Here is a 24,938-nt window from a genome sequence, read left to right as displayed (position 1 = left end):
TACCAAAATGCCATGCATGTTCCTCCATAGGGTTTCTGGCTCACCATAAGCATCAAGTGTGCAGCTTGATTTAAATGACAATTGACAATGGTGAAAGTAATGTGAAAAGTCGCCCTCTACTATCACCATGTTGCCACACTCCTTCTCAGAAAGAATTGGCTGAAGCCACCACCAATGGTTGAGAAGAAGACATCCTTCTTCTAAAAAGGTTTCAACACACTGCCGCCATAGTTAAATCATGACTAGAGAAGCAGTCATGACACTGTGACTCAACTTCTCAGTAGCAACCAAGCATACTTTTGGTTAATTACTGAGGAGACTTAGGAACACTTTTGGTTTCCAAATTCTGGGAAAATGATCATTTCTAACATGCATCAAGAAAAAGCAAAAGGAATTTTTATGATGATGTGATATTACAAATATATTGCAGAATTTGTAAACTTACTGATTAAAATTTGAACATCATAAATTTTTATTTGTGATGAAATTGCTCAACTAGTAAAAGCTACGTAGAAACAAAGCTTTATGGTCACTTAATATTTGACAACAATAATACCAACAACAAAATAAGACCAATTTGAGTTAGAAAGAAAACACTTCTTCTGAATGTTAACTAATGAAACAATAGTTGCATGCCTAATTGGTATAATACTCCAAAAATATGAGAGAAATGGAAGTCTATTTAAGTAAACAGTATTCAAGGTCAGTGGAGCTAATGTGACTTTTTATGTTTTTATTCATAAACATTAATTTGCTTTAAATATATAGATTTTTAAATTATTTGATTATTGACCTTATAGCTTAATTTTAAAAAGAATGCATAAATTATCTCATATATAGTTCTGTAGGATTATAAGAAATATGATTACTAGTTGGTTATTTTTAAAGATAGTGTACTTAATAAAAAGAAAGAGAATATTAGGTAATTAACCTAATACTCATGAGGCAAATATAATTCTTGTCATGTATTTGACTAGAAACTGAAAGGTAACAAGAGGACAAGAAACAATCTCTAAAAATACAGATAACATATGGATATAAGCATACAGAATCATTTTGGATAATTAAAAAAATCCCCTCCAATTTCTAATCCATGTTTAAACTACTCAGGGCTCTTCAATGGTTTTGCAAAGTATCTTGTCAAGAGGTGTGCCTTCCATGAGCAGTTGCTGGTTCCTTATACCACTGCAGACGTCTATCTGATGGAAGCTAAGTCTCTAATCAGACAATGACTCGCCCATTAGACACTACGTTGGAAATGAACTATACAACTTGGAGGGCAGGAGAGCGGGGTTGGGAGGGGAACATGAGGAAAGAGGAAACTGACACTGTTCTAAAAGAAATTTACTAGTTACAGTGACATATCATTATAACTGCTCTGTACATCACCTTTGCAAAAAAAACAGAGAGAGAGAGAGAGATAAAAGATAGGTAGATAAAGATAGATAGATTAGATTTTCTGTCTTCTCTCTTTAGGGAATGTCCACTAAGTGATAAAGAACAAAGAGTTTTCACTACAGAAAGCCTGGCTGGAGTATAATGGAGAATCAAGAAACTTTATCCAAATGGAATGTTGTATGACTTCCCCATACCTAACAACAGGTGATATCAGAATAAGACTATCCTAATTTTAAAAATATTCTAGCAAAATATCAATTTCTCAAAATAGGTAAATCCCAAGTGCTTTGGAAGTATACCTATTTTTTATAATTTGACTTATTTTTTGTGTGTTGATGTGGTAGCAAGGAATTGAACTCAGGGCCTCATGCATGCTAGGCAAGCACTAAGCTACATTTCTGTACCCTTTGTCCTTTATATAAGTTAAGATAATTTGGGGGAAGGGATGGGGAAATCACAGTAACTGTGGGACAAAAGGTAAGCTAATGCCACATTGTTATTCATTAAACACTGTGTTGGAAATGAACTTTACGACCTGGGGAGGGCAGGGGAGTTGGGGAGGACATGGGAGAAAATGAGAGAGGTGGTAACACTGTTCAAAAAGAAATACACTCATTACCTGACCTTGTAACTGTAACCCCTCTGTACATCACCTTTACAATAATATCTATATCTATAATATGTATGCAATTTGGTAAACTATGGATGAAATAAATTGATTTATCTACATACCATCTATCCATTGTATACAGAAGAGGTATTCAGCTGTGCTTTATAAGTTGTAGCTAAAATCACTTTGAGCAAATTACTGAATTTTGGTCATACTATGAATGCTTATTAATTAAGAGAGTCCTTTTAGAAATCAGCAGTCTACTAATTTTACAAAACTATTTTTGTTCTCTGGCATTTTAAAGACCATGCCTTACTAAGTATATTCAGCTATTTTCAAATTATCCATCTCCCTGCCTCTGTTTCACCAGTGTTTGGATGCTAGCCATGTCACATCATGTGTGGCTTAAAAAGAAAATTTTGAACACTGCATTTTCTGTCATCGAGTAGAGGTACTTCTTTGTGTTGCCTTTCCAGTACATGTGTGAGCCTTGTCGACAGAGGAGAAAATGAGGAAGAGAAAGGAATACACATCTTCAATTTCCCAATAATTGGCACTACCTGTGTAATTCTCCAGTCTCTTGACATTTTCTGTTCAGAGGCTTTGATTTGACCTGTCCTACCTCTCACTTTCTATGGATAATGCACTGCTTTAATTGCATTTCACAGAGCTTTTCCACACATGCTACCCCTTTCCATTTTTGTAGCTGTCACCACCTAAACCTGTGTTATTAAACTTCTTCTACAGAGACAAAAAATATATATGATTAAAAATATAGGAGAGCTGGTACAGCATTATTGTTTTACTTAGAGAAGAGTAGAAGCATTAATCTAAATTGCTGTTGATCTTGCTCCTCTTTATCATTTATGAGACTGGTTGTATTATCGTAATTTTTGATAGTCAAAATAAATTCAGCATTGACTACACTATCAAGTTCTGTCTATGTTGTACTAGTTGTACGTCACATTAAGACAGAGACTTGTTTAAACTTTCTAGCATACAGCAGGTACTTTATGAACAGTCCAGGTAAGAAGGAATAGAGAGAGAAGCAAATGAGGGAGTGAGAAAGTGAAGATATTCCAACTGAAGTCAGTGAATTTTCTAACCATTTTCAATATAGGGTGCTGTCTGTTCTAACCATCCTAGGCCTATAGTTGTGCAACTAAGTATGCTCAAATAAATGGTAAAAGACAGTGACTATGGAAATTGACCTCTAAATGAACAAATGAAGAAAACCAACACTATCCAGATCATTCACATATGTCACTATGGGTATTGTGTCTTTGACTCAAATTCTAGAATTTGTTTCAGTTAGCAACATGGTTGGAATGATAAACAAACAAACAAAAATTTACAAGTCTTAATTTGCCCATGAAGACAACTAGATTATCCATCCATAGGATTGCAAAGGATTTCAGTGGAAGGAATCCTCTGTCTCCAGTGTTGGGACCTCTATTCACCTATTTTCACCATATCAACATTGAAGGAGGGGAAAGCAGCAGGCCCCCAGAGGGTTGGGCCTCCTGTGTGACAATCGCAAAAGGGCCTGGAAAACACCTGGGCCTGGTTTGCCAAAGAGGAAAGAATGCCATCTTGACAAGTAACCTTGGAGTTAAGACCAATATACTTGAGATTAATTTTCTATGCTTTATGTTCTTAGAAATGTATATTTTAAAAAGTACTTTAGCAAATATGCAAAACATGGGAAATAAATCAACCTAAATTACTTGGATTGCTGTCAGTACTCACAGTTGCCCTGAACATGGTAGTTGGTTATTGGGGAAAAAACTAGTGAAAAAAGTATGGGGAAAAGAAAGGTGTGTGTAAATTGTTCTTCTATTAAATTCTAATCCATGTTGCATTCAGACTTTGTCTGCAGCTGTCTCCTCCTCAGACAACAGATTTGACCAATTTCAACCTTGTGTGAAGTGGTGACCCTTTTAAAATGTCACATTTGCGGTTCAGAGATAGAACAGAGTGTGAACAAAGTGAGAACAGAGAAAAGACTAGAAACTGAATCACATTATGAGAATGGCAAACGCTCTGTTCTGATGTAATGGCCAAGATCTATTTCTTAAACATGCGCTCTTGTAAAAACTCATTTCAGACCTTACAATGTGTGCATTGTTAAAAATTAGGTATGTTTTTACCTCCTTTATTTTATATCACTGGATTCCATTCATATGGAGTTAGTAGCAAAGTTATATGAGAAAGAGTTCAAGGTGCCAGGTGCTAATTCAGGCTCATGTCTGTAATCCTAGCTACTCAGGAGACTGAGTTCTGAGATTGCTGTTCAAAGCCAGCCAAGGCAAAAAAGTTTGTGAAAGTCTTATCTCCAATTATCCACTAAAAGCCTGATGTGGAACTGTGACTGAAATGGTAGAGTGCTAGCCTTGAGCACTTAAAAAATGAGAAAGAGATGGAGAAAAGCTCAAAAACAGTGCCCAGACCCCAGAGTTCAAGTGCCAGGACCAGGACTGGGAAGGAAAAAAAAGAGCACAAGTTTTAAAACAAAACAAAACAGAAAAGCTTACACTTCTTGTAGTGCCACAGATTTGTTGACCTGTGGGTGACTGTGAAGCTATGATGACAGAGGTCTGTCCTTTTTTAAAACTTAGTTTCTTTTCTTAGTTTCTTTTTCCTGTTTCTCTTTCTCTTTTCTCTCCGTGTGTGTGTGTGTGTGTGTGTGTGTGTGTGTGTGTGTGTGTGTGTGTGTGTGTGTGTTTCTCCTTTTCTCCAGCTATGGGCACTCTGCTTGCAGCCACCGGGAAGCTCAGTTGATAAGTTCCTAGTGTGGACCCAGTCAGCTGTGTTTAAAGACAGAGCCCCAAACAGTGCCAGCACACTCTGTGAGAGCTCTCTAAACTAGTAAGGCCCTTTGAAATGATTTGTAAATCACTCAAGTGAATGTTCACTTTAGCGTGATAATATCATGACTCTTTCATGTTCTTTTGCCTTCCGGTGAATCATTTTTGTACTAGAGGAGCTTTTAGCCTAGACAACCCAAGTTACCTTTTGTGACTTTATCATGACTTGAGTCACCCTAGTGTGGAATGTGAAGAATGTCCTCCACTGATCTGCCCAGAACAACTGCTTTGAGTCACCAAATAACATGTAACAGCTCTTATTTCACAGTACTTCCTGTGGTCTTGCAGAGAAATTTTGACTTATTTACCCCTCAAGGATCTTGGCATACATGATGGGCAGCTTAGTTCCTCAGGCTCATAGGGAGTAATCTCCCAGCTTCCCATGCTTCTATCACCCCACTGGACCCATTTGCAGTAGGAAAACTTTGTTCTATGAAGCCGAAGGTAACTTCTTAACACAAATGGGAGAACTACGGTTTGTAGCAGATCTTAGGTATAGGATAGATCTTCAGAAGATCTGGGCAGTCAGAGAGAGCAGAGTGCCTCGATAATACTCAGCATGGACTAAAGGACACAAGAGGAAGAAGAGTCAACCCTTTCTTCTCCATTTTTCTGTTAGCTTCTTCATTTATTTTAAAATATACAATTTTTTTTGGACTGGGATCTTGTTGTGCTGTGACCATGTAGTGATGGTCGAACTGCTTTGCTTTCCTGTGTTATTCTGTGTGAGAAGTTAGGGTGAGATTCGAATTGTCCTTTGAGGCTGCTTCCAGGTTTATTCTCTAAAGTTTGGTATTAGAGCATCAGGGACTGTGTTACTTGCACATATCACTAATCACTGTTGTGTCAAGAATAACAATAATAAAAATACTTCTGCCTTTTCTACCAAATTCTTTTGTATTTTAAAAAATCTTAGTGATGGATATGTTCTGTCTGTAATAACATCACATTCTCTCATTTGAGAATATAGACACCACTGTTGCAGAGCACTACAAACTAAGATTCATAAAAAGTTAGCAGGGCACTAGTGGCTCATGCTTGTAATCATAGTTACTCAGGAGGATGAGATGAGGATCATGGTTCAAAACCAGCCTAGGCAGAAAAGTCTACGAGGTTCTTGTCTCTGACCATCCCCAAACCGAAAGTGGAGCTGTGGCTCAAAGTGGTAGAGCAGGAACCTTGAGCAAAAAAAAGCTCAGGGACAGCGCCCAAGCCCTGCATTCAAGTCCAAAGATCAAAAAACAAAACAAAACAAAACCCATAGAAAGTATTTGTAAATCAGGAATATTCTGAGAAATTAGCTATTAAATATTTGTATCTGTAATGTAGTTGAATTCCTGACCTTCCTGAGACTTTTAGAATCTTTGACTTCCAGATTTAAGGTGTCTTACAATTACTAAGATTGATGCAGTTTTGAAAAGGCTTACTGGAATTTAAGGCTTAAGTAGGCAGCAAGTGTCTTAATGTTCCCAGAACATAGCAGCTGCTAGTTACATAATAAATATTAAATAAGTAAGCTAATAAATATATCTTACCATATCCATTTTTACCTTATGCATTCATTGTGCAACAGAAAATTAATGTGTCTCAATGGTTAGAGTTAAGGTAGTGCTGCACATTTTAAGCCTTGAGAATTAAAATTGAGTTTTATTGTTTTCCTTGTGAATGCAGAGGTTATTTGTGTTGTTTACTAAAACCCCACTATTATTCATAGTAGTTCAAAATACTCTTTACTCAGGTACATAGTTTCCTTAGTTAAAATCATGCAAGGTATTTTCATCATTTTGAGAGTCTTTTTAGTTTTCAGTATTAAATGTCAGAGTATGGTAAAATGATCTTTAGGTAAAAGCTAAAGGAAAATTAGGCTTCATTGTTGAATCTTCCTTAACACTGGGGACAAGTATACCTTTTTCAGTAGAAGGTCTTTACTCTTTGCTTTAGGATGTACAATGAAAATCCTTTTGTTGAAACCATATATTTTAAACTATATTTACTGGAGCTTTATATTATTCCTGTAGGTTTTTGAATTGTACCAGATACTAAAGCTGCAAATCCTTGTGAACACATGGTAAACAAATATGCTTTGCTAGAGTGTTTGGGCCTTGCTGGTATATGAGTGGTTTTGAAGTCATCTTATCTGTATTTCCTCTCATTGTGATTCTTTTAGTCCCACATGGCCTTTACTGACCACATGGTTCTAGATATAAGAGCAAATGCCATGTACCAAAAGGCTGATATCTGCAGTTTCCTGGCAACCTTCATATATGAAATGAATGGCCATATCCAAGCAGAGAATGTGCACACAAAGGCTACTGTTGGATAATAATCATCCTATATTTTTCCTGAGATGCTTGTGTTGGGCTTGCCTACAGACCTTATCTGCCCTCGTTCACTATCACTGTACTAATAGATTCCAGTAATTAGGTTTAAATTAAACTGAGTAAAGAACAAAATGGAACAAGGATGGGGCTCAAAAGTTAGTTCTTAGAGCTGTCTGACAGCATGCCTTGTAAAGAAGCCTGAAGTGCCCAACCTTTGAATAATGGCCATTCAAGATGCTTTGCAAATGTGGAAATTTGTCACTTCCAGGTAAAAGAGAACCTTAGCACTCTTTGTGTGGTCTTCAACTGAAGATTCCTTTTTGTAGTTGGTGAGCTCTTAGTAATTTAAAGAAAATAAATTTTTGTTTTAGAATAAGAATTGAGCATTTCAAAATAAATATCCAAAATGAAGAAATTAGAGTATTTCCTTCAAAGCAAAGGATTTAAGTTAAATCACTTCAGATATTATTTTAGAAGGAAATTTATAAATAGAACTGCTCTTTTTTCCTTTGGGAAATAATTTTACTGTGCTATAACTTGCAAACAATATGATACACATTCACCTTAATTTCACAGTTTAATGAATTTTTGTACTTACATATATCCATAGGAAATGATCATAGAACGTTTTTAAAATGAAATCTGTATTTGTCAATGCTATTGAATTGCTTTATTTGTTTTGTTGAGATACTGCTATGAAAATTACAAAGCATTCATTTTGGGGGGAGATATTGAAATATATATATGTATATATGGATATACATATTGATGATGTGGCATATTGAGATTTGCTTGAAAATAATCCTATAAATTTTTGTGGGACAGAGGTTAAATTTGAGATGATGCAAGGTAAAGCTGGGAAGCGACAGTTGTTGAAAGTTAATGATAGATATGCACATATGTTGGACATATTCAATGGTTAAACACAGGGGAAAGTGCCAACCCAGATCTAGAAGGAATGCCTTTACCTTAACTGTCTTTTTCTGACAGTGGAGGTCTAAATGTCCATTATTCAGAAATATCCTTAAAGAGGTTGAAGTGTGGCTAAAGTGGTAGAGCCACTTGAGCTGGGTACTGAGTACCTCAGTACCTCATAAAAAAGGGAAGGAAGGAAGGAAGGAAGGAGGGATGGACGGAAGGAAAGAAGGAAGGAAGGAAGGAAGGTCATTCAATTTTTTTTAATTGTAAAGATGATATACAGAGAGGTTGCAGTTACATAAACCAGGTAATAAGAACATTTCTTTTTGAACAAGGTCAATTCTTCTTAAGATATTTTAATTTTCTTTTTTCTACTTTTCTCTTACATTTCACATGTGCATAGCACCCATGACTGAAATTCTAACGTGTCACTACAAATTTAAAAATAAAATTCCACTCACACATATCTGCACTGACTTTCCATCTTGTTTTCATTACTCATCATTATGAGTAAATTCAGCTTTTCTTTATTTTTTAATTTAATTTTATTGTCAAGGTGATGTACAGAGGGGTTACAGTTACATATATAAGGTAATGAGTACATTTCTTGTTGAACTTGTTACCACCTCCCTCATTTTTCTGCTACCTTTTTTATTGTAGTTATTTTTAATTTACTATGTGAAATTACTTCTTTTTTCTTTCACTTAGCTTTAGTATGGTTTTTCCCTGTTGTCACTGTATTTGATTTTGGTACTCTGGGTATTACATATACATTTATCTGAATTAGGGAAGGGAAAAGGAACATCAAAATGGTGAGACAAAGGATAAATTGGAAACCAATGCAACAGTGATATTCACAATATGTTGGAAGATGTGAGAGATTCTCAAATTTTAATCTGTAGATTAAAAATTTATTAACTTATCTAGAGACTACATCTTGGAAACAATGAACTAGGTTTGTGATTGGTTATAGTAACTAAAGAAATTAAATTCATGTCTGTTTTTCTTTTGAAGTTGTCAGAAGTCATCCCACTTTCTAAGTTTATTCACTCCTGATTATGAAGATTTCTGTCACACTGCTTCTTAGCTTTTAACTTTCCAAGTTCAGTATGTAACAATGAAGATTTCTGTCCTGCAGAAGTTGTTTTATTTCTTCTGTGGTTTCCAGTGCTCCTTTGTGAAACTTATCCAGTTTCAGCACTACCTTCTTTCTCACTGGGGATTGGTGACAAGATCAAACAAATGATTTCTATACTTAAAGCTCCCTTTATTTCTTTTCTGATAGCAAAAACATAAGTAATACTGTTCATTTGAGACTAAAATTACTTTTTGCTTTATGGCTTCTGTGGATTATTACACTTTCATATGTACAGATTTTATACATAACATTTAGAAAAAAAGGCAGTGGTTAGTTGGCTCAGCTGTATATACTGAACTAAATAGGTTAGACAAATTGCCTAAGCTGCACTGGTTTTGAGGGAATGGATATTTAGCATCTGAAGGGGAAATATAAACTATAAAGTTCATATACTATTTTCATCTAGGTAGTCATAAAAGATGAATCCAACAGTATTGGGTACAAAAAAAATGATTTCAATGTGCCTCATGGTTTTTTTTTTTTAGGAATTGAAGCAAAAATATCACTGAGGACTTGCCCTGGCTCATATAATTCATCATAATTCAAGATAGGGGAAATATATATATTTAGTATTTGTTGATGGCTTACTTGTAATAAACTCCAGCAATGTACTGTCACAGCAAAACACAAGACAGTGCCTAGGGATGCATCTTCCTTGTGGGATGGTTTCTTTTCTCCCTAAATTCCTTGTTATAATTGTAGTATTCCCATATTTTGTTTTCAACAACAGAGCCCTAGAAATGGTGTTTAAAAAGTAAATGTAGATAACAGAATCTGTCACCATCTTTCATCCAGGCAGACCTCTCTTAATATGTTAATACCCTGTAAGGTGATCACCAGCTCAGTTAATCCTTGGAGGCCATCACAGTTCATTCCTGCTTCTGATTCCATCAGGGACTGTGTGCCTTCTTCAACTGAACATGCCAGTAAAAAAATATCAGGAACATGACGCCCCCCCACCAATATTGTCTCTTTTCCTGCATTTTAGGGTGAAAAAGCTTAAGCTGGACTTAAATTTTCTGCTGGTATCTTTTGGTTTAGACATGACCTCCATAAAATGCATAATAGTGAGTAGTCTCTATATAAATTAGAGGTCTGTGATATTCATACTGAAGGCAGTTCTAAATTTAGATTCTTACAGAATTAAAACATGAGCTGGCTCCCAGCTCACCCTAATGCACACAAAGTATTTATTTCCAAAGATAAAGGGGGGAAAAGGCTACCTAGTCACTGGCCACTATTGAACTTTCCATTTGCAATATTTGATGTGCAGCTATTATCAATGGCTGATTTCATATTTGATTGATTTGTAGATCATTTACACCTGGCTTTCATAATTGAAGACAATGCTCATCTATATTCTATTTCAACCAAGCAAAGCATCCTAACCCATTGATCTTTACCTTCTGTATCATACAAATAGTTAAAAACTTCTGGCAGCAGTACATCCCCACTTTAAAAATAGAAAATGCTACCGTATTTCTAGCCCATCCACCGCAAGGCGTCTACTAGCCTGGCTCTCAGGGTTTCTAAATAGAGTTCAATGTGGAAGGCATTCATTAGTCAGCACTTAGGTACCTTTGTGAAAGTCTAAAGGGAAGGGAAAAGCAGGCAGAAAACCAGGCGCTAATAGTTGTTCTTCTTGCTAAAGCCTTTGCACTTTAAAATACCTTGTTTTTCAAAGGCAAAAGCATTCACCTAACTATGTCTGCAGAAACTTCTCTTGAAGGCAACTGCATTAAGCAGATCCTCACGAAAAGAAGGCTAGCAAATAGAGAGGAAAGGTTTTCCAAAAGAAAAGCTAGCTGGGCTATTCTGACCAGTCAAGGTTAGTAGAGCAGCCATTGCAAATCTGTTGGTGTCTTGAAATGATTGACATGTTAGTTTGCATATACTAACTTTGAACGGTGGCTGCTTTCTGGAATGCAATTCTGAGATGTAAATGTGTAGCATGGGAAAGGATTGCACCAGTGTTTCTACTTTTTATTGTATGAAAACTGCTTTTGTTGGTTCATTTTTATGATGGGAACATTAAAAGTGATGGTCAACCTTTAACTTCCTTTGTTGTTGCTTGCTTGTCTTTCTGTTGTAGCAAGTTCTCCTAAGTCTGTATAGAAACAAACAGGTGATTGATTAAGCAGGAGAGGACTATTTACGACAAATATGGAAATTTTAAGTCATATAAATTAGAATCAACTAGGAGCTTGACTTAGGCTACAAGAAAAAAAAGGAACAATTTTAACATTGACTCTATGGTTTCCCTCATTAGTAATAATTAGTGCACATCTAGGATAGTCCTAACAGAAGATCACAGTAGCTCAATAGCTATGTACATATGAACTCATAAGATGATGCTAAGCAAAATGAACTCCAAAGTTTTGGAAATAAGTGGTTTATTGTTGTTATTTTCAAAGTACAGTGTGAAATTATGACCTTTTCTTTTGTTTTTCTTCCCCATGGTTTTACCTCTGATGTCACTGTAACTGATTTTGGTACCCTGGGTATTGTATATATGTTTATCTGAACTAGGGAAGGGAAGGGGAACATCAGATTGGAGAGACAAAGGGTAAAAGGCAAACCAATGCAACACCAATACTTACAAAACTATATGCTGTAGACCATCTGTACAACTTGGAGGCAGGGAGAGATTTGGGGAGGGAGGAAGGAGGGAGAAAAATGAGGGAAGAGGTACCAAGTTTGTCAGAAATATACTCACTGTCTTACATATGAAACTGTAACCTCTCTGTACATTGCTTTGACAATAAATTAATTAAAAAAGAACAATTTCCTTAAAACGCTCTGACACGTAGCTATTTGTTTTAGTAACAGAAAATAATGAGGTAGGAAGAATATGCACAGTACTGAAGAGGAGTTATGTGAGGGAGTTAATTAAGTACCCACCATTAACATAACTTTTGTTTGGACACCAATGTGATCCATTAAAGATTAAATGTTGGACCTGCAAGATCAGAAATAAAATAACCATGCCCCTCATCATCACACTTGTGTCAGTATCCAACAGCTGGAATTTGAAGATAATTATTTATAAACTATTGTGCTTTTCAAAACTAAATTCAGTAGAGCCAGTAATCATTTCGTTAAAAGACTGTAAAAAGCAACGGGATTGTTTCCCCTCCTCACAAATACATTTCCTTTTTATTATGTTTTAACAATGTATTTAACTTTAAATTGAAAGTACACAAGCATACATTAAGATAGATGATTGTATAGAAACAAGTAATTGGACAAATGTTCTTTGCCTATTTCCTGCATGTTAAACCCTATGCTAGAAGCATTAGTAGTTTTCCTCATACCACTCACGGCCTTTAATGTTCTAGATAAATACAGACAATGATTATAGAAATAAAATGGCATTATCATTTCTTAAATAAAGAGGTTACCAGGTATTAATTTATGTGGCATGGAAACAAGAAAAAGAAAAGAATGCATAAATTTATTTTGATGGTTCTCATGTTTCCCAAAGTAGACAGAGACTGTGGAGAAAAATATGCCATAAAGTTATATATTAAAATACCATTTTTATATCTTCTTCAAGGATAGAGTTTAAGTATGTTGAAAATACAGTAACGGCGAATGTTCTGTGCCTTCATTAAAATGTAAGATGTCTTGGCAAACTTTTATTTCAAAATTTCCTTGTACTGTTAATATGAATATAAATATCCCCAGTAATGTTAGAAGTAATTTGATGAATTTATCATAAGCACATTTATAGAGATGAATTTTATATTGATTTCCTAAAACCAAAAGATACTTAAACATTATTTATAGGTGATCAACCATACAAATAGTGGTATACAGTGAGATATATATATATGTATATGAAAAAATATATATCATAAAGTGGTCACTGAAAATATTACAGAATTATATTTTGTGACAGAGATCAATGGCCTGGCTATATCATTAAATGAAAGCAAAATATTAAAAGTCATATTCTCATCTTGATTTAAAATGTGTTTGTTAGCCAGACATTGGTGGCCCACTTTTGTAATCCTAGTTACTTAGGAGGCTGAGATCTGAGGATCGGGGTTCAAAGTAATCCTGGGCAGAAAAGTCCATGAGACTCTTACCTCCAAGTAGCTCTAAGACCCATACACACATTGTTGTGGCTCAAGTGGTAGTATGCTAGTTTTAAGCAGAAAACCTCAGAGACAGTCAGTGCCTAAGCCTGAGTTTAAGCCCAGGACCAACACTTAAAAAAACAAAAGACAAACAAAACAAAAAAAGAAAGAAAAAGAAGTGTTTATGATAAAGTTGGAAAAAGTATTTGCTAAAATGTTCTAAATGGTTCTATTTGAAAATATTTATTATGAAATTTTGTTTTACAACTTATTTGATGTAAAAATCACTTTATAGCTATCTAATAATTCAGCTCTTATTATGCTATCTTAAGTTTTCAAGTACATATGCTGTTATATGAACATTTAGAAAATATTTCATGATTCTTTTTCTTTAGAAGCCAATTTTTTTCACTTGTTTATTCTGTCATTTAGTGCATTTATCATGGCTCCATTAGAGATTGGTAGCCTACTGTGATTTCTGGGGTTAAAATGAGAATATTATATTATGAAACTTCATTGGATATTCAAAAGAACTGAAATGGTTTTCTGCCTCCATCAGTTATTATAACTTTGTCAAATCATTTAATCTCTCTCAAGCTCAATACAAAGAAAATGAATTTATTAAGGTTATGCTTTTTTTAATGCTTTGTGTTAAACTTTTCTCCTTATGAATTTTAACTCCTACTACTACTTAAAAATGCAGTCATATTAATGCTCTCATTTTATAGATGTGAAATGAGATTTACTAATTATGAAAACTTACTAAGTTACAACAGCAACTATGTGATACAGTCCAGTATAAATGTGCCTTTCTCCAAAGCTTGTTTTTAACCTTACTACATAGCACCATAGGAACATTATCTGGGTTTCTATGAGGCTTTGTATGGTAACATATGAGATTGTATCAGAGTTTGATTCTGGTGATGTTTTGAGAGACATCATAGCTTTTGCTCAACATGCATTAGATCTTGATTTATTTCACCTGTGCCACAAAAAGAAGGAGGAGAGGGAAAGTGAAGGAAAAAGAGAAGAACAAAGGAGGAGAGGAGGAAGAAGGAGGAGGAGGAGGAATAGGAAGGGGAGGAAGGGGAGGAAGGAAAGAGGGAAAGAAGGGAAGGAAGGAAGGGAGGGAGGGAGGGAGGGAGGGAGAGAGGGAGGAAGGAAGAAAGGAAAGAAAGGAAGGAAGGAAAGAATAAGAAGGAGGAAAAGATCACAATGTATATACAATCAAATAATATTTTTTTTTAAATTTCCAAGAGTTTTCAGCCTCTATTTGTGTGACTTGGGAAGGCTTCACTCTCAAAGTGCTTATGCACACAAAAAAAGAGTTGAGGACCATTAAGAGAAGGGAACGCTTTTATTGAAAGTCTCGCAAGGTGTTTTAGAGAAGGCAGCTTTTGAACCATGATGAAGACAGAGATCAGAATGAAAATAATCTGGTGAGAAATAATTTTGTAAGTTGACCCAGTCAAAATATAAGAGAACTCTGTGGTAGAATGCTTCTTTAGCATGTCTTTGGCCACACATTTAATCACCAACACAGAGTGAAAAGAAAAAAATTCAACTTATTTACAAACCCAGCGCCTTGTGCATGCTAGTTAGCATTATAGGCAAGTGCTCTGCCACTTAGCGACATCCCCAGCCAACCCTGTGCAAAGATTCAGCAGTCCCACCAAGCTGACTAGGATTTTTATCTTTTTCAAAATTTCTTCCAGAAATACTTTAATAAATATTAGCCAGTTTTAAGAAGGACTCACTGCATGCCCATTCATAGAGAGAACCATAACAAACTAGGAAATTCACCATATGGTTATGATTTCAAAGTAAACATTGCAGACACTCAAGAATATTGGTAAGGTCCAAGATTAAATAATGTCTCCTCCTATCATCTCCAGTATGGCTTTGCCAAGTCTGGAACGGAATACTGGTATACTAGGAAACACAGCAGGCTCATTCCTCAGGTCTCCCTTGGATAAACCCAGTGGCTAGGTCCATTTTTTTTTTTTTTGGCCAGTCCTGTGACCTGGACTCAGGGCCAGAGCACTGTCCCTGGCTTCTTTTTGCTCAAGGCAAACACCCTGCCACTTGAGCCACAGCGCCCCTTCTGGCCATTTTCTGTATATGTGGTGCTGGGGAATTGAACCCAGGGCCTCATGTATATGAGACAAGCACTCTTGCCACTAGGCCATATCCCCAGCCCACTAGGTCCATTTTTAACCTTTGTAAAAACAATAAACAACAAAAAATGTCCAACTGATTTGTTGCCAGTTATTGTCCTAAATGAGGAAACAAAACAGACTTAGGTCTTGTGAGGCCTTCTTACTTTTTGGAGTTGTGAGTAGAGTTGCCTTAGATCTAGAGGTTCTTCCTAATACTCGAGATCAATATGGAAAGTCTGTGTTACTGGATGTCTACCTTCCTTTCTCTTCTTCCCTACTGTCTCTTCTTTCATCTCTCATAGTTATCATTTGACCTTTTCACTCTTCATTCCCTCTTCTCACCCTACTAATGTTCCTTTCCCTTACCTGGAGCCTCCCTCTTGACTTAAAGAAGCTACTGCTGTTTACACTTCCGAAGATCCTGATGGCTGAGCAGGAGAACTGGCAAGACCCACAAGCACAGAGATTCCTGGACAGATCACTGGGTGGCATGAGGAAGAGAATTGAGCACAGGGAAGATAAAATGAAACCAGACTGTTACTGGGAAATGTGCACTTTTAGCTTTCAAAAGAATCTGTAAGCTAGTTTTAGGAAACAAAAGAAAACAGGAGGCAATGACTTGTAGTACAGATAGTCTCTCCTTCCTGGGGAACAATGATAAACTGTACACATTGGGAGCCATTAAAGTTTTGAGTCCCAAAGTGAAAAATCGCAGCAGTGCTTTTGGAGGCAGTCATGGGTTTTGTCTGGGTTGTATATGTCCATCTAGTGAGATAGACTTCCTGTCTGCCACAGGCTCAGTGTGAGACTTCGGGACTCTGTAGATTTTAGTTTCATTCAGTAGCATAGATTGAATGAAAGAATCTGGTGACAGCAAATTATCTGGAAATCTTGGTCCAAAAAAATCAGAGCATTGCAATTATGGGTCATAAAAACAACAGCAAAACCTCAGTGAGGATTTGGCTTGGTGGCATAGGTTTGTGATTCCCAGCTACTCTTGTAGCAGAGATTAAGGGAATCATGGTTCTGAGCCAAAAAAGGCAGTAAGAACCTCAGCTAAACAAAAAACCCAGGTATGATGGTATCCCTTGTAATTCCAGCAACATGAGAGATATGAGCAGGAGGATTCACAGAGGACAAGCCAAGGAAAAAATTAAAAAAGGAGACCCAACCCAGCCCCAAACATATCTAAAGCAAAAGAGGACTGTGGATGTTGCTCAAGAGGTAAAGCAGTAACAAATGAAGACTTTTGGGAGATCAAATCTCAGTACCATTACAAAAAGAGTTGAAATTATATTCTGGGTGAATAGGGAGGCCACTGCCTTTCTGATTTTAATAAAAATAGTTAATTCAGGCTCCTGTGTTTAGTATAAACTGTTGGAAAGATATGAGTAGAAACAAACTTAAGATTCTTTTGTGACAATAACAGTGGCATGAAACAAGTTATTAAGAGACTATTTTTTTTTTTTTTTTTTTGCCAGTCCTGGGCCTTGGACTCAGGGCCTGAGCACTGTCTCTGGCTTCTTTTTGCTCAAGGCTAGCACTCTGCCATTTGAGCCACAGCGCCACTTCTGGCCACTTTCTGTATATGTGGTGCTGGGGAATTGAACCCAGGGCCTCATGTATAGGAGGCAAGCACTCTTGCCACTAGGCCACTAGCACTATGGCTACTATGCCATATCCCCAGCCCCCCTGGCTTCTTTTTGCTCAAGGCTAGCACTCCGCCACTTGAGCCACAGCGCCACTTCTGGCCATATTTCTATATATGTGGTGCTGGGGAATCGAACCCAGGGCTTCATGTATACGAAGCAAGTACTCTTGCCACTAGGCCATATTCCCAGCCCCTGAAACAAGTTATTAGTAGTGGTGGTTGAGATATAGTTAAAGTTTTGTTGATGTTTGAAAGGTTGAAGCAAAAGAGATTCCAGGTGTTAGCCTGTGAAGTGTGAAAAATAGAGAAGCAATATAGAAGCAACTGGATAAATTGCCATTTACTGAGTTGCCATTTACTGAGAGAGAGGTTTTAGAAAGAGCAAGTCTAGAGTTCAGTATGGGACATGTTAAACCAAATTGCTATCTAGATGTTAAAGTGGAGAAATTAATTAGACAGGTGGAAATGAAAGTCTTGTATTTAGAGGAGAGTATTGGTATTGAGATAAAAAAATGCAGATAATATTTATGTCCAGAGAACTAGTAGGGATGTCAAGAGTGAATACAGATGTGAAAGCTGAGCTTAAGATCATAAGGATTCAGAGGGTATGTGAAAAGAGAACTTTTCTTTAAAAAAAAAAAAAAAAAAAGAAACCAACAACCTAACAACACAACACAACAACAAAAACCCCACATGCTTTAGTTTTGTATACTTAAGGTTTCCTGGTTTCAGATCTTGGCTACCATGGTTTTGGAGAACTTTGCAGAGAGGGTAAGAATAAAAAGACAGGACAGTGCCAATCCTTAGAGACATTAGTTAAAAAAGCATTTTTCCTTTATTAGGCTTGGCCTCAAGAATTCCTGTTCTGTCAGTCTTTTGACTCAAAGCATAAAAGCAAAAGCTAATAAATGCTTGGCAACTTAACCTACTTTTAAACTTGTGAGTAAAATGATTTAATATTATACAAAACACATTTGAGAGAAGTCTTGAAAAATAGGACCTCAAATTAGACAGCCTTGCAAAATGTTTGTGAAAAAGATGGTTGATTTAAAATTGTATAGCTAAGAGAGCTTAAATGTATTGAATATATTAGGAAAGGGGAATTTTTGTATGAAAATGTCACTTGTTCTCAACTTGTTATAATTCTGTGTGTGTATACTTCCTATTTTGAGAACAGTAAGGAAAAATGAGTTTGAGCTAATCCTTGGGGAGTTTTTCCATGAGTCTACATTTCATTTCACTGAAGCACTTAGACTGGGAACAAACTCTGTACAATAAATTGTCTCACTGTAGCCAGAGACATGGGTCAAATTATAATTCTTATATCTTACTCTAGAGCATAGAGTATAAGAAGAAAAAATAAGCTAGGACAATCAGATTTTCAAATAAATAGGAGCAATCAATTTTTTTTAAAGCAATTCTGAAAGTGAATCAGATTTCCAAAAGCTACTTACTTTTCTTTGTGGAGGTAAAGGATCATATTACAAGGAATAGAGGGCTTCCTAAAATGGCTGAACAGAATTAGCAAGTGACAAGTGAAGAATTTTCCCCTCCCAGGCTGATATGAGTCGGATTTATTTTAGCAGTGGCTGGCTTGAAGTCCCCTGGGGAGATGGTGATTTAGGTATGATACAGATCTTTACAAAATTATATATATATTTACAGGTAAAACTATTAATGTTTTTCCTCTAGCAATGCGTTGTTTACAAGACAAGGCTGGCTTTCACCTGGTAAATAATCTACCATATATCTAGAAACCAGTTCCATTTCTAAATATAGGCAGAGTTACCTCCTGCATAGTTGCACAGTCTGGAACAGTATGCATTTGAGCAGCATGATGAAAGTTAGATATTGTGTAAAACAATTTCACTGTGAATAATTTCTTCTAATGCGTTAGATTGAAAATATTATCTTTAGAGTAGAGGTTTTATTGCTTCTATTCTAGACACTCCAAGTCTAATAAGATTACAAAATTACTAAATAGAAGTTCAGGGGCATAATCTTGTAGTGGTGTTTGATCTTGAGGTAGGTATATTTTGTTTGATGTTAAGAAAGCTTATAAATCCTATGTAAAACAGAGCTATAACGAAAAGTAAGATCTTTATTGTTACACATTAAAAAGAAACAAATTTGTAGTTACTAATTTTCAGGGTTGATTGAGGAGAAACAGGAAAGAGGAAAGACTTATTGTAACTAGAAAACAGAACATTATCTAGTATCTTTTAATCCTCATATGCTCCAAAGATGAGTTAGAAAATTCTAAGAAATTTTTGAGAAGTAAATGAGGTAAGGTTTGAGTTAAGAAAGCAGAATTCAAAATGAAAGATTATTTTTATTTGGAAGCATGCATGTTCTACAAATTACTCTTTTAAAAGATTGGTTAACTTTATTTCTTGCCACTCCAGAAAGAAAATATAACAGCATTAAAAAGAAAAAAACACTATTCTTCAGTAGTTGTACATCTTGATCAATGTCAACCCTTTTGTCATTTTCCACTAGCAATTCTTAATTTTGGCCCTTGTATAGCTATTTTGTAGACATTATATGCTAAAATTTTTCAGAAGACTAATGAAATCATTTTGATGCAAAGGAGAGTAGCTGGCGGGGAAGAATATAAAAAGGCCTAATATACAAAGGCCTTGGATGCAAATACTGTTAGTTTTTGCTGATGCGAAAGCTCTTACTAATAGAAAGAAATGAGTCCAAACTGAATCCAAAAGGCCACTGGCTGAGGTGTTTGCAAGTCCCAACATCTGATCATCATGCTAGCTAGTGATGACTGAAAGGCAGGCTATGGAAAGTCAGTATCCTAAAATCCTGCGTGTATCTTAATGTTATGCCAAGTCTAACAAATAAATTAATGTAAAATTTTATTATATCAGATAGGAAGGAAAATCCAGATGATTATACAAATGACAAGTAATGACTTATATCTGAGCATATGTTTGAGCATTGACTGTTAAAGCCTTTACTAATTTGCCATTTCTCTGTTGATTAAGCTGAATATTGTGGTTCCACATTTGCAAACGATTTTGAAAACTAGTAAGAGTTTTCTTTTCTGTTGTTTAAATATTGACAGTGAAAACTGGCATATGTTCTGAAGTCGAGCGTTTCAATCCACACTCAATTTTTTTTTCATGATGAAATAAAAGAGTAGGGATGATTTATCAAATTTTACCTTTGAAGCTGGAACTCATCTCATGGTCATTTCCCCCAGAGGAATTTGTTTTATGACGGTGACTTTTGCATTTTAGTTAGCAAAAGCATCATGCTCTAATCTCTTATAAATTATTATATTGCCACCAAATTTTATTTACTACCAACATTATTACTGTACATTATTAAAATTCAGCTTTAAACATATAGTAAGACTATGCACATTACGAGGAAGTAATATACAAAAAATTCTAATGTTAATGCAGAAATCAAAGACTTGGATATCTGATTTACTATGTTTTTAGACAAGCAAGATGGACACCTCTAGATAAGCTAAGACATTTTATAAAATATGTATTTATCTATCTGTAAAGGAAATATAGTTGTCTTTATTACAGTCTTACAGTGCTTCAAATTTAAAACCATGATCTTCATTGCTTTGTGACTAATGATAAACATGGGTAAAAATTGTATCATTTCTAGGGTATTTTTAGGGTGTTTCATTAATTTTCTTCCCATAACGACTTGATAAACTGGACAATGGTGGCTTAAACCTGTAATCCTAGCCACTGAGAAGGCTGACATCTGAGGATTGTGGTTCAAAGCCAGCCTGGAGCAGGAAAGTCTGTTGAGACTCTTATCTCCAGTAAACCACTTGGAAAACTGGAAGTGGTGTTGTGGCTCAAGTGGTAGAGCACTAGCCTTGAGCAAAAAAATTTAGGGACAGTGTCTAGGCCCCAGAGTTCAAGCCCACAACCGGTTTAAAAAAAAAAAAAAGACTTGATAAGGCTTAATTTTCACTGGCCTTTTTTCCTAAAATTAAAATTCTCAGAATACATAACACACAGACCCACCATTAGAAAAGGACCAAATTAATGGTAATTTAGAATAATTTGAATGGGTTGGCTTTTTGTATATTTTTACCATTTTTTGTGTCTGTAAGCCTCTTATCAGAGCAACACTCTGTTTTATTTTATACAGATACTAGAAGAAACATATACCAGTGAAATAACTTATAACAGCAAAAGTTTTCACAGAAATTTGTAGTATTAATGTTTACTAAAATAGTTAGCATGTTGTATTGTCTCTTTAGTTAAAGAGGGTGCAGTTCAGGTTTTATATCTATAACTAGACACTTTGAGATTTGGGGTGAATTTCAGTCTCTTCTGTCACAGTTTCCTGGCTGGGAAAATGGGCATAATAGGTTCGTATCCTTCTAAGGATCTCTGGGAGGGTTAAAACAAGAAAATTTATATGACCGGTCTAGTGAGGACTAAAGATATTTTTATTTAGTTAAGATTTATCAACAATTCATTTCTCTTAATGCCAAGACTGTTGCAGTAAGGGGTACCAAAGCCATTCTGAACTTCAGGCAGGAAGAGAGGAGAGAAGGAGGGGAGGGGAGGGCAAGGGAGGAGTGGGTGGGGAAAGGGAGGGGAAGAGAGCACAAAAGAGGAGAGGAGGGGAGGGGAGGGGAGAAAGGAAGGGGAAGGGAGAGAAGAGGAGAAAGGAAAGACTTACAAATTGATCTTTTCTGAATCATTGAACACTGTGATCAAACCCATCTTAACCTCAGTGGCATAAGCCAATTTTCTGTATTGATTTCAGAATTTTTGGAAAACAAATTAATTTTGAAATAGCCTTTAATGTACTTGTTGTTAAAGGAAGAACTGAACAAAGTCTTGTGAAAAGATCTCAGTTTGCCGACATCATAAAGTAATCATTCTGGAGAAGGGGTAGAACTCTGAAAAATGTTTCTGAGCTCATTAGATCCAAAGATGAAGATGGCAAATTTTAAAATTATTAAGTTGTCTTTGTTTAGGATATCATTAGAGTGTTGAGGATCTTCATTCAGTACATATAATTCTTACTAGTTTTCTGACATAAAAACTCTAAGAATTTAGAAAAATACAGCTTCTAACTCAAAATTGCAGGAATTAACTGCCATCATGTTGTACTTGTTTCCATAAAACTTATACCATCAGCATTTGAGAGAAGATATTGTGGACAGGGGACTTCTTTCTTTCTTTTATTTTTATTTTTTTATTTGCCAGTCCTGGGGCTTGAACTCAAGGTCTGAGTACTGTCTCTGGCTTCTTTTTGCTCAAGGCTAGCCCTCTGCCACTTGAGCCACAGCACCACTTCTGGCCATTTTCTATATATGTGGTGCTGAGGAATCAAACCCAGGGCTTCATGTACACAAGGCAAGCACTCTTGCCACTAGGCCATATTCCCAGCCCTAGATGGGGGATTTCTTTCCCTGTAGAATATTACTGTATGTATGACAATAAGCAAATCAAAGAAGGCAGTGTTGGATTGTGGTAAGAAGTAAAACCTAGGCATTTGGGTTACATATTCCTCTAAGTCACTTAATTTTTGCCAATTTTCATTTCCTCATTTTTAAAATGGAAATCATCATTGCACATCCCTCAGATCATTGTTACAAAAACTGAATAGACCTTGTACATAGGGCTTACCCATTACTAGAGACAAAATAAATGCTGTCCAGCATAGCTATTAATATTGCTCATAAACCAACAATAAAGACTTTCTCTGGCCTCCTTTTCCCTTCTCCCCTAGTATTACTTTTTTTTTTTTTTTTTTTTTTGCCAGTCCTGGGCCTTGGACTCAGGGCCTGAGCACTGTCCCTGGCTTCTTCCCGCTCAAGGCTAGCACTCTGCCACTTGAGCCACAGCGCCGCTTCTGGCCGTTTTTTCTGTATATGTGGTGCTGGGGAATCGAACCTAGGGCCTCGTGTATCCGAGGCAGGCACTCTTGCCACTAGGCTATATCCCCAGCCCCCTAGTATTACATTTTTAATCAAATGCTATTGTGTAATTAGGCATAAAAAGATCGATGAGTGGCAGTTTACTTATGGTGTGATAAAAAAACTCAGGTAAGGCCACATGTAGTGACACGGGCAAAATCACATGCAGACTTTTTAACGATCTGAAAAAATAGGGACAGTGAGATGGTTTCTAAAACACAGCATTCATTCAACTATATTTCCCAACCTATTAAACAAGCTTGAGATAGACTTTTCATAAAGTTTATGTTTCTGATTAATAGCTAAATGAATTTATTTCCATTGTGTTAGAATCAGCAGTTTTTTTAAATACATTTTTATTTTTTGTACCCTATGAATTTAAAAAGAGAGAGAAGTAGTCAATGACAAGATAGATAACAACCATGATCATTGGGAAGATTTTCTCTGCAGTGAGGGTTACTTTTACCTAAGAATTGAGTCCTTGATGTGAAATTATTTTTCTGGTGAAAATGTGCTGTCCTTGAGCTCTTTTTTCTCTAAGCTAGTGTTCTATCACTTGAGCAACAACTCCAATTCTAGCTTTTGTGTTGTTAATTAGGCATAATGGTCTTAGAGGCTCTCTGGCCCTTGCTTGCTTTATGTCTCAGTCCTCAGATCTCAGCTAGGATTATAGGCCTGAGCCACAGACATCCAGCTCTGTTTTCTTCATCATTTTAAAACATCTAATATTATATCATTTTGAGTAAATTGCATCCATCATATTGAGTTGAAATGGGAAAAAATCATTATACATTATACTCACCTGGGTGGTTGTAAAGTGAGAGATGAAAGAGGATTGTATGATTCTGGGTGGTAGCTGGGCGCCAAGGGGGACTGAGGAACAGAGGGAAAAGGGACTTTGTGCAACAGGAGAGATTCTTCTAATGGGAGGAAAACCAGAGGATGGGACCCCAAAAGGCCAGACTCTCCAGAACATGGTTGGGGAAGAGGTTGCCTGCCAATCCCTCCTAGGGTGGCACAGACAGGATTACTGCCATGCTAATAAACTGAAGTTTGGGGCCAGGAGGAAAAAAGAGAAGTCCAGAAAAATTATAAAGTGACTGTTTGGGTTGACATCTATGCCAAAATGCTTTAATCTTTTTCTGGTTGTATGTAAATATATGAAATATTTTTTGTTTCTGCCATTTGGGGCCATCTGCAAATTATAATTTCTCTCCTCTTTGGAGGAATTTAGAGGGTACAGTGAATCTAGTGTAGAGTTCGAGAACATGCATTATGGCCCTGTGGACTTTGGAAATTGCCTTCAGGTAAGAATAAAATTTCCTAGTGTGTGGAATTGAGGGCTCTCAGTCACCTTGTTGAATGTTTCGTGTGAATCATAGTAGTAATTGACTGAGCCCTTGAGGGATTTCTTTGGCCTCATGTTTTTATTTATTCTTTTATTGACAGGTTCTTGGGCAGATCGATCACCACTACACGAAGCTGCAAGTCAAGGGCGTCTTCTTGCTTTAAGGACATTATTATCACAGGTAAAAATATTACACATTGTGTTTACAATGCACCTGTTTTGATGAGCATGGAGGATTGTTAAAACCAGTCACGTAAACATAGTAATACTGTATGCATTTTATACAACCTTTTCATTTTGATACAATTCAGGCAAGTCAGTAGTTTCTGGTTTGCTTTTGAATATCCATTCAAACTATTTTGTTATGATCATTGGCCTCAGTGTTTTGAATCTCTCAAAGAGTATATTTGTTCACTGATATACATATTTACGTGACTAGTAATTGGATTTGGGGATTATTAAGCATTTTCAATATGCTTACCTCCATAAATGTGTGCAAATAATTGTTTCAGACTTCATTCAA

The 24,938-nt window shown here is 36.1% G+C and overlaps 1 protein-coding gene across 3 annotated transcripts in view; it reads left to right on the top strand.

Moving 5' to 3' along the window:
- The window catches only part of Asb5 (ankyrin repeat and SOCS box containing 5), a 58,072-nt gene that overhangs the window by 25,081 nt on the left and 8,053 nt on the right, over nt 1–24,938 (top strand). Inside the window, exons 1-2 of one of the 3 annotated variants that reach the window (XM_048330850.1) lie at nt 10,889–11,080; nt 24,517–24,596. In XM_048330850.1, coding sequence (XP_048186807.1) covers nt 10,957–11,080; nt 24,517–24,596 — 204 coding nt within the window. In that variant the 5' untranslated portion in view covers nt 10,889–10,956. Of the gene's footprint in view, nt 1–10,888; nt 11,081–18,707; nt 18,769–24,516; nt 24,597–24,938 lie in introns of those variants that run through there. The other 2 variants (XM_048330849.1, XM_048330848.1) reach the window with 2 other exon arrangements.

This window comes from Perognathus longimembris, chromosome 21 (assembly GCF_023159225.1).
Source record: "Perognathus longimembris pacificus isolate PPM17 chromosome 21, ASM2315922v1, whole genome shotgun sequence".
In the NCBI taxonomy this organism is placed as follows: Eukaryota; Metazoa; Chordata; class Mammalia; order Rodentia; family Heteromyidae; genus Perognathus; species Perognathus longimembris.
The sequence above is the reverse complement of the archived record's forward strand: the minus strand, read 5'-3'. Positions and strand labels throughout refer to the sequence as shown.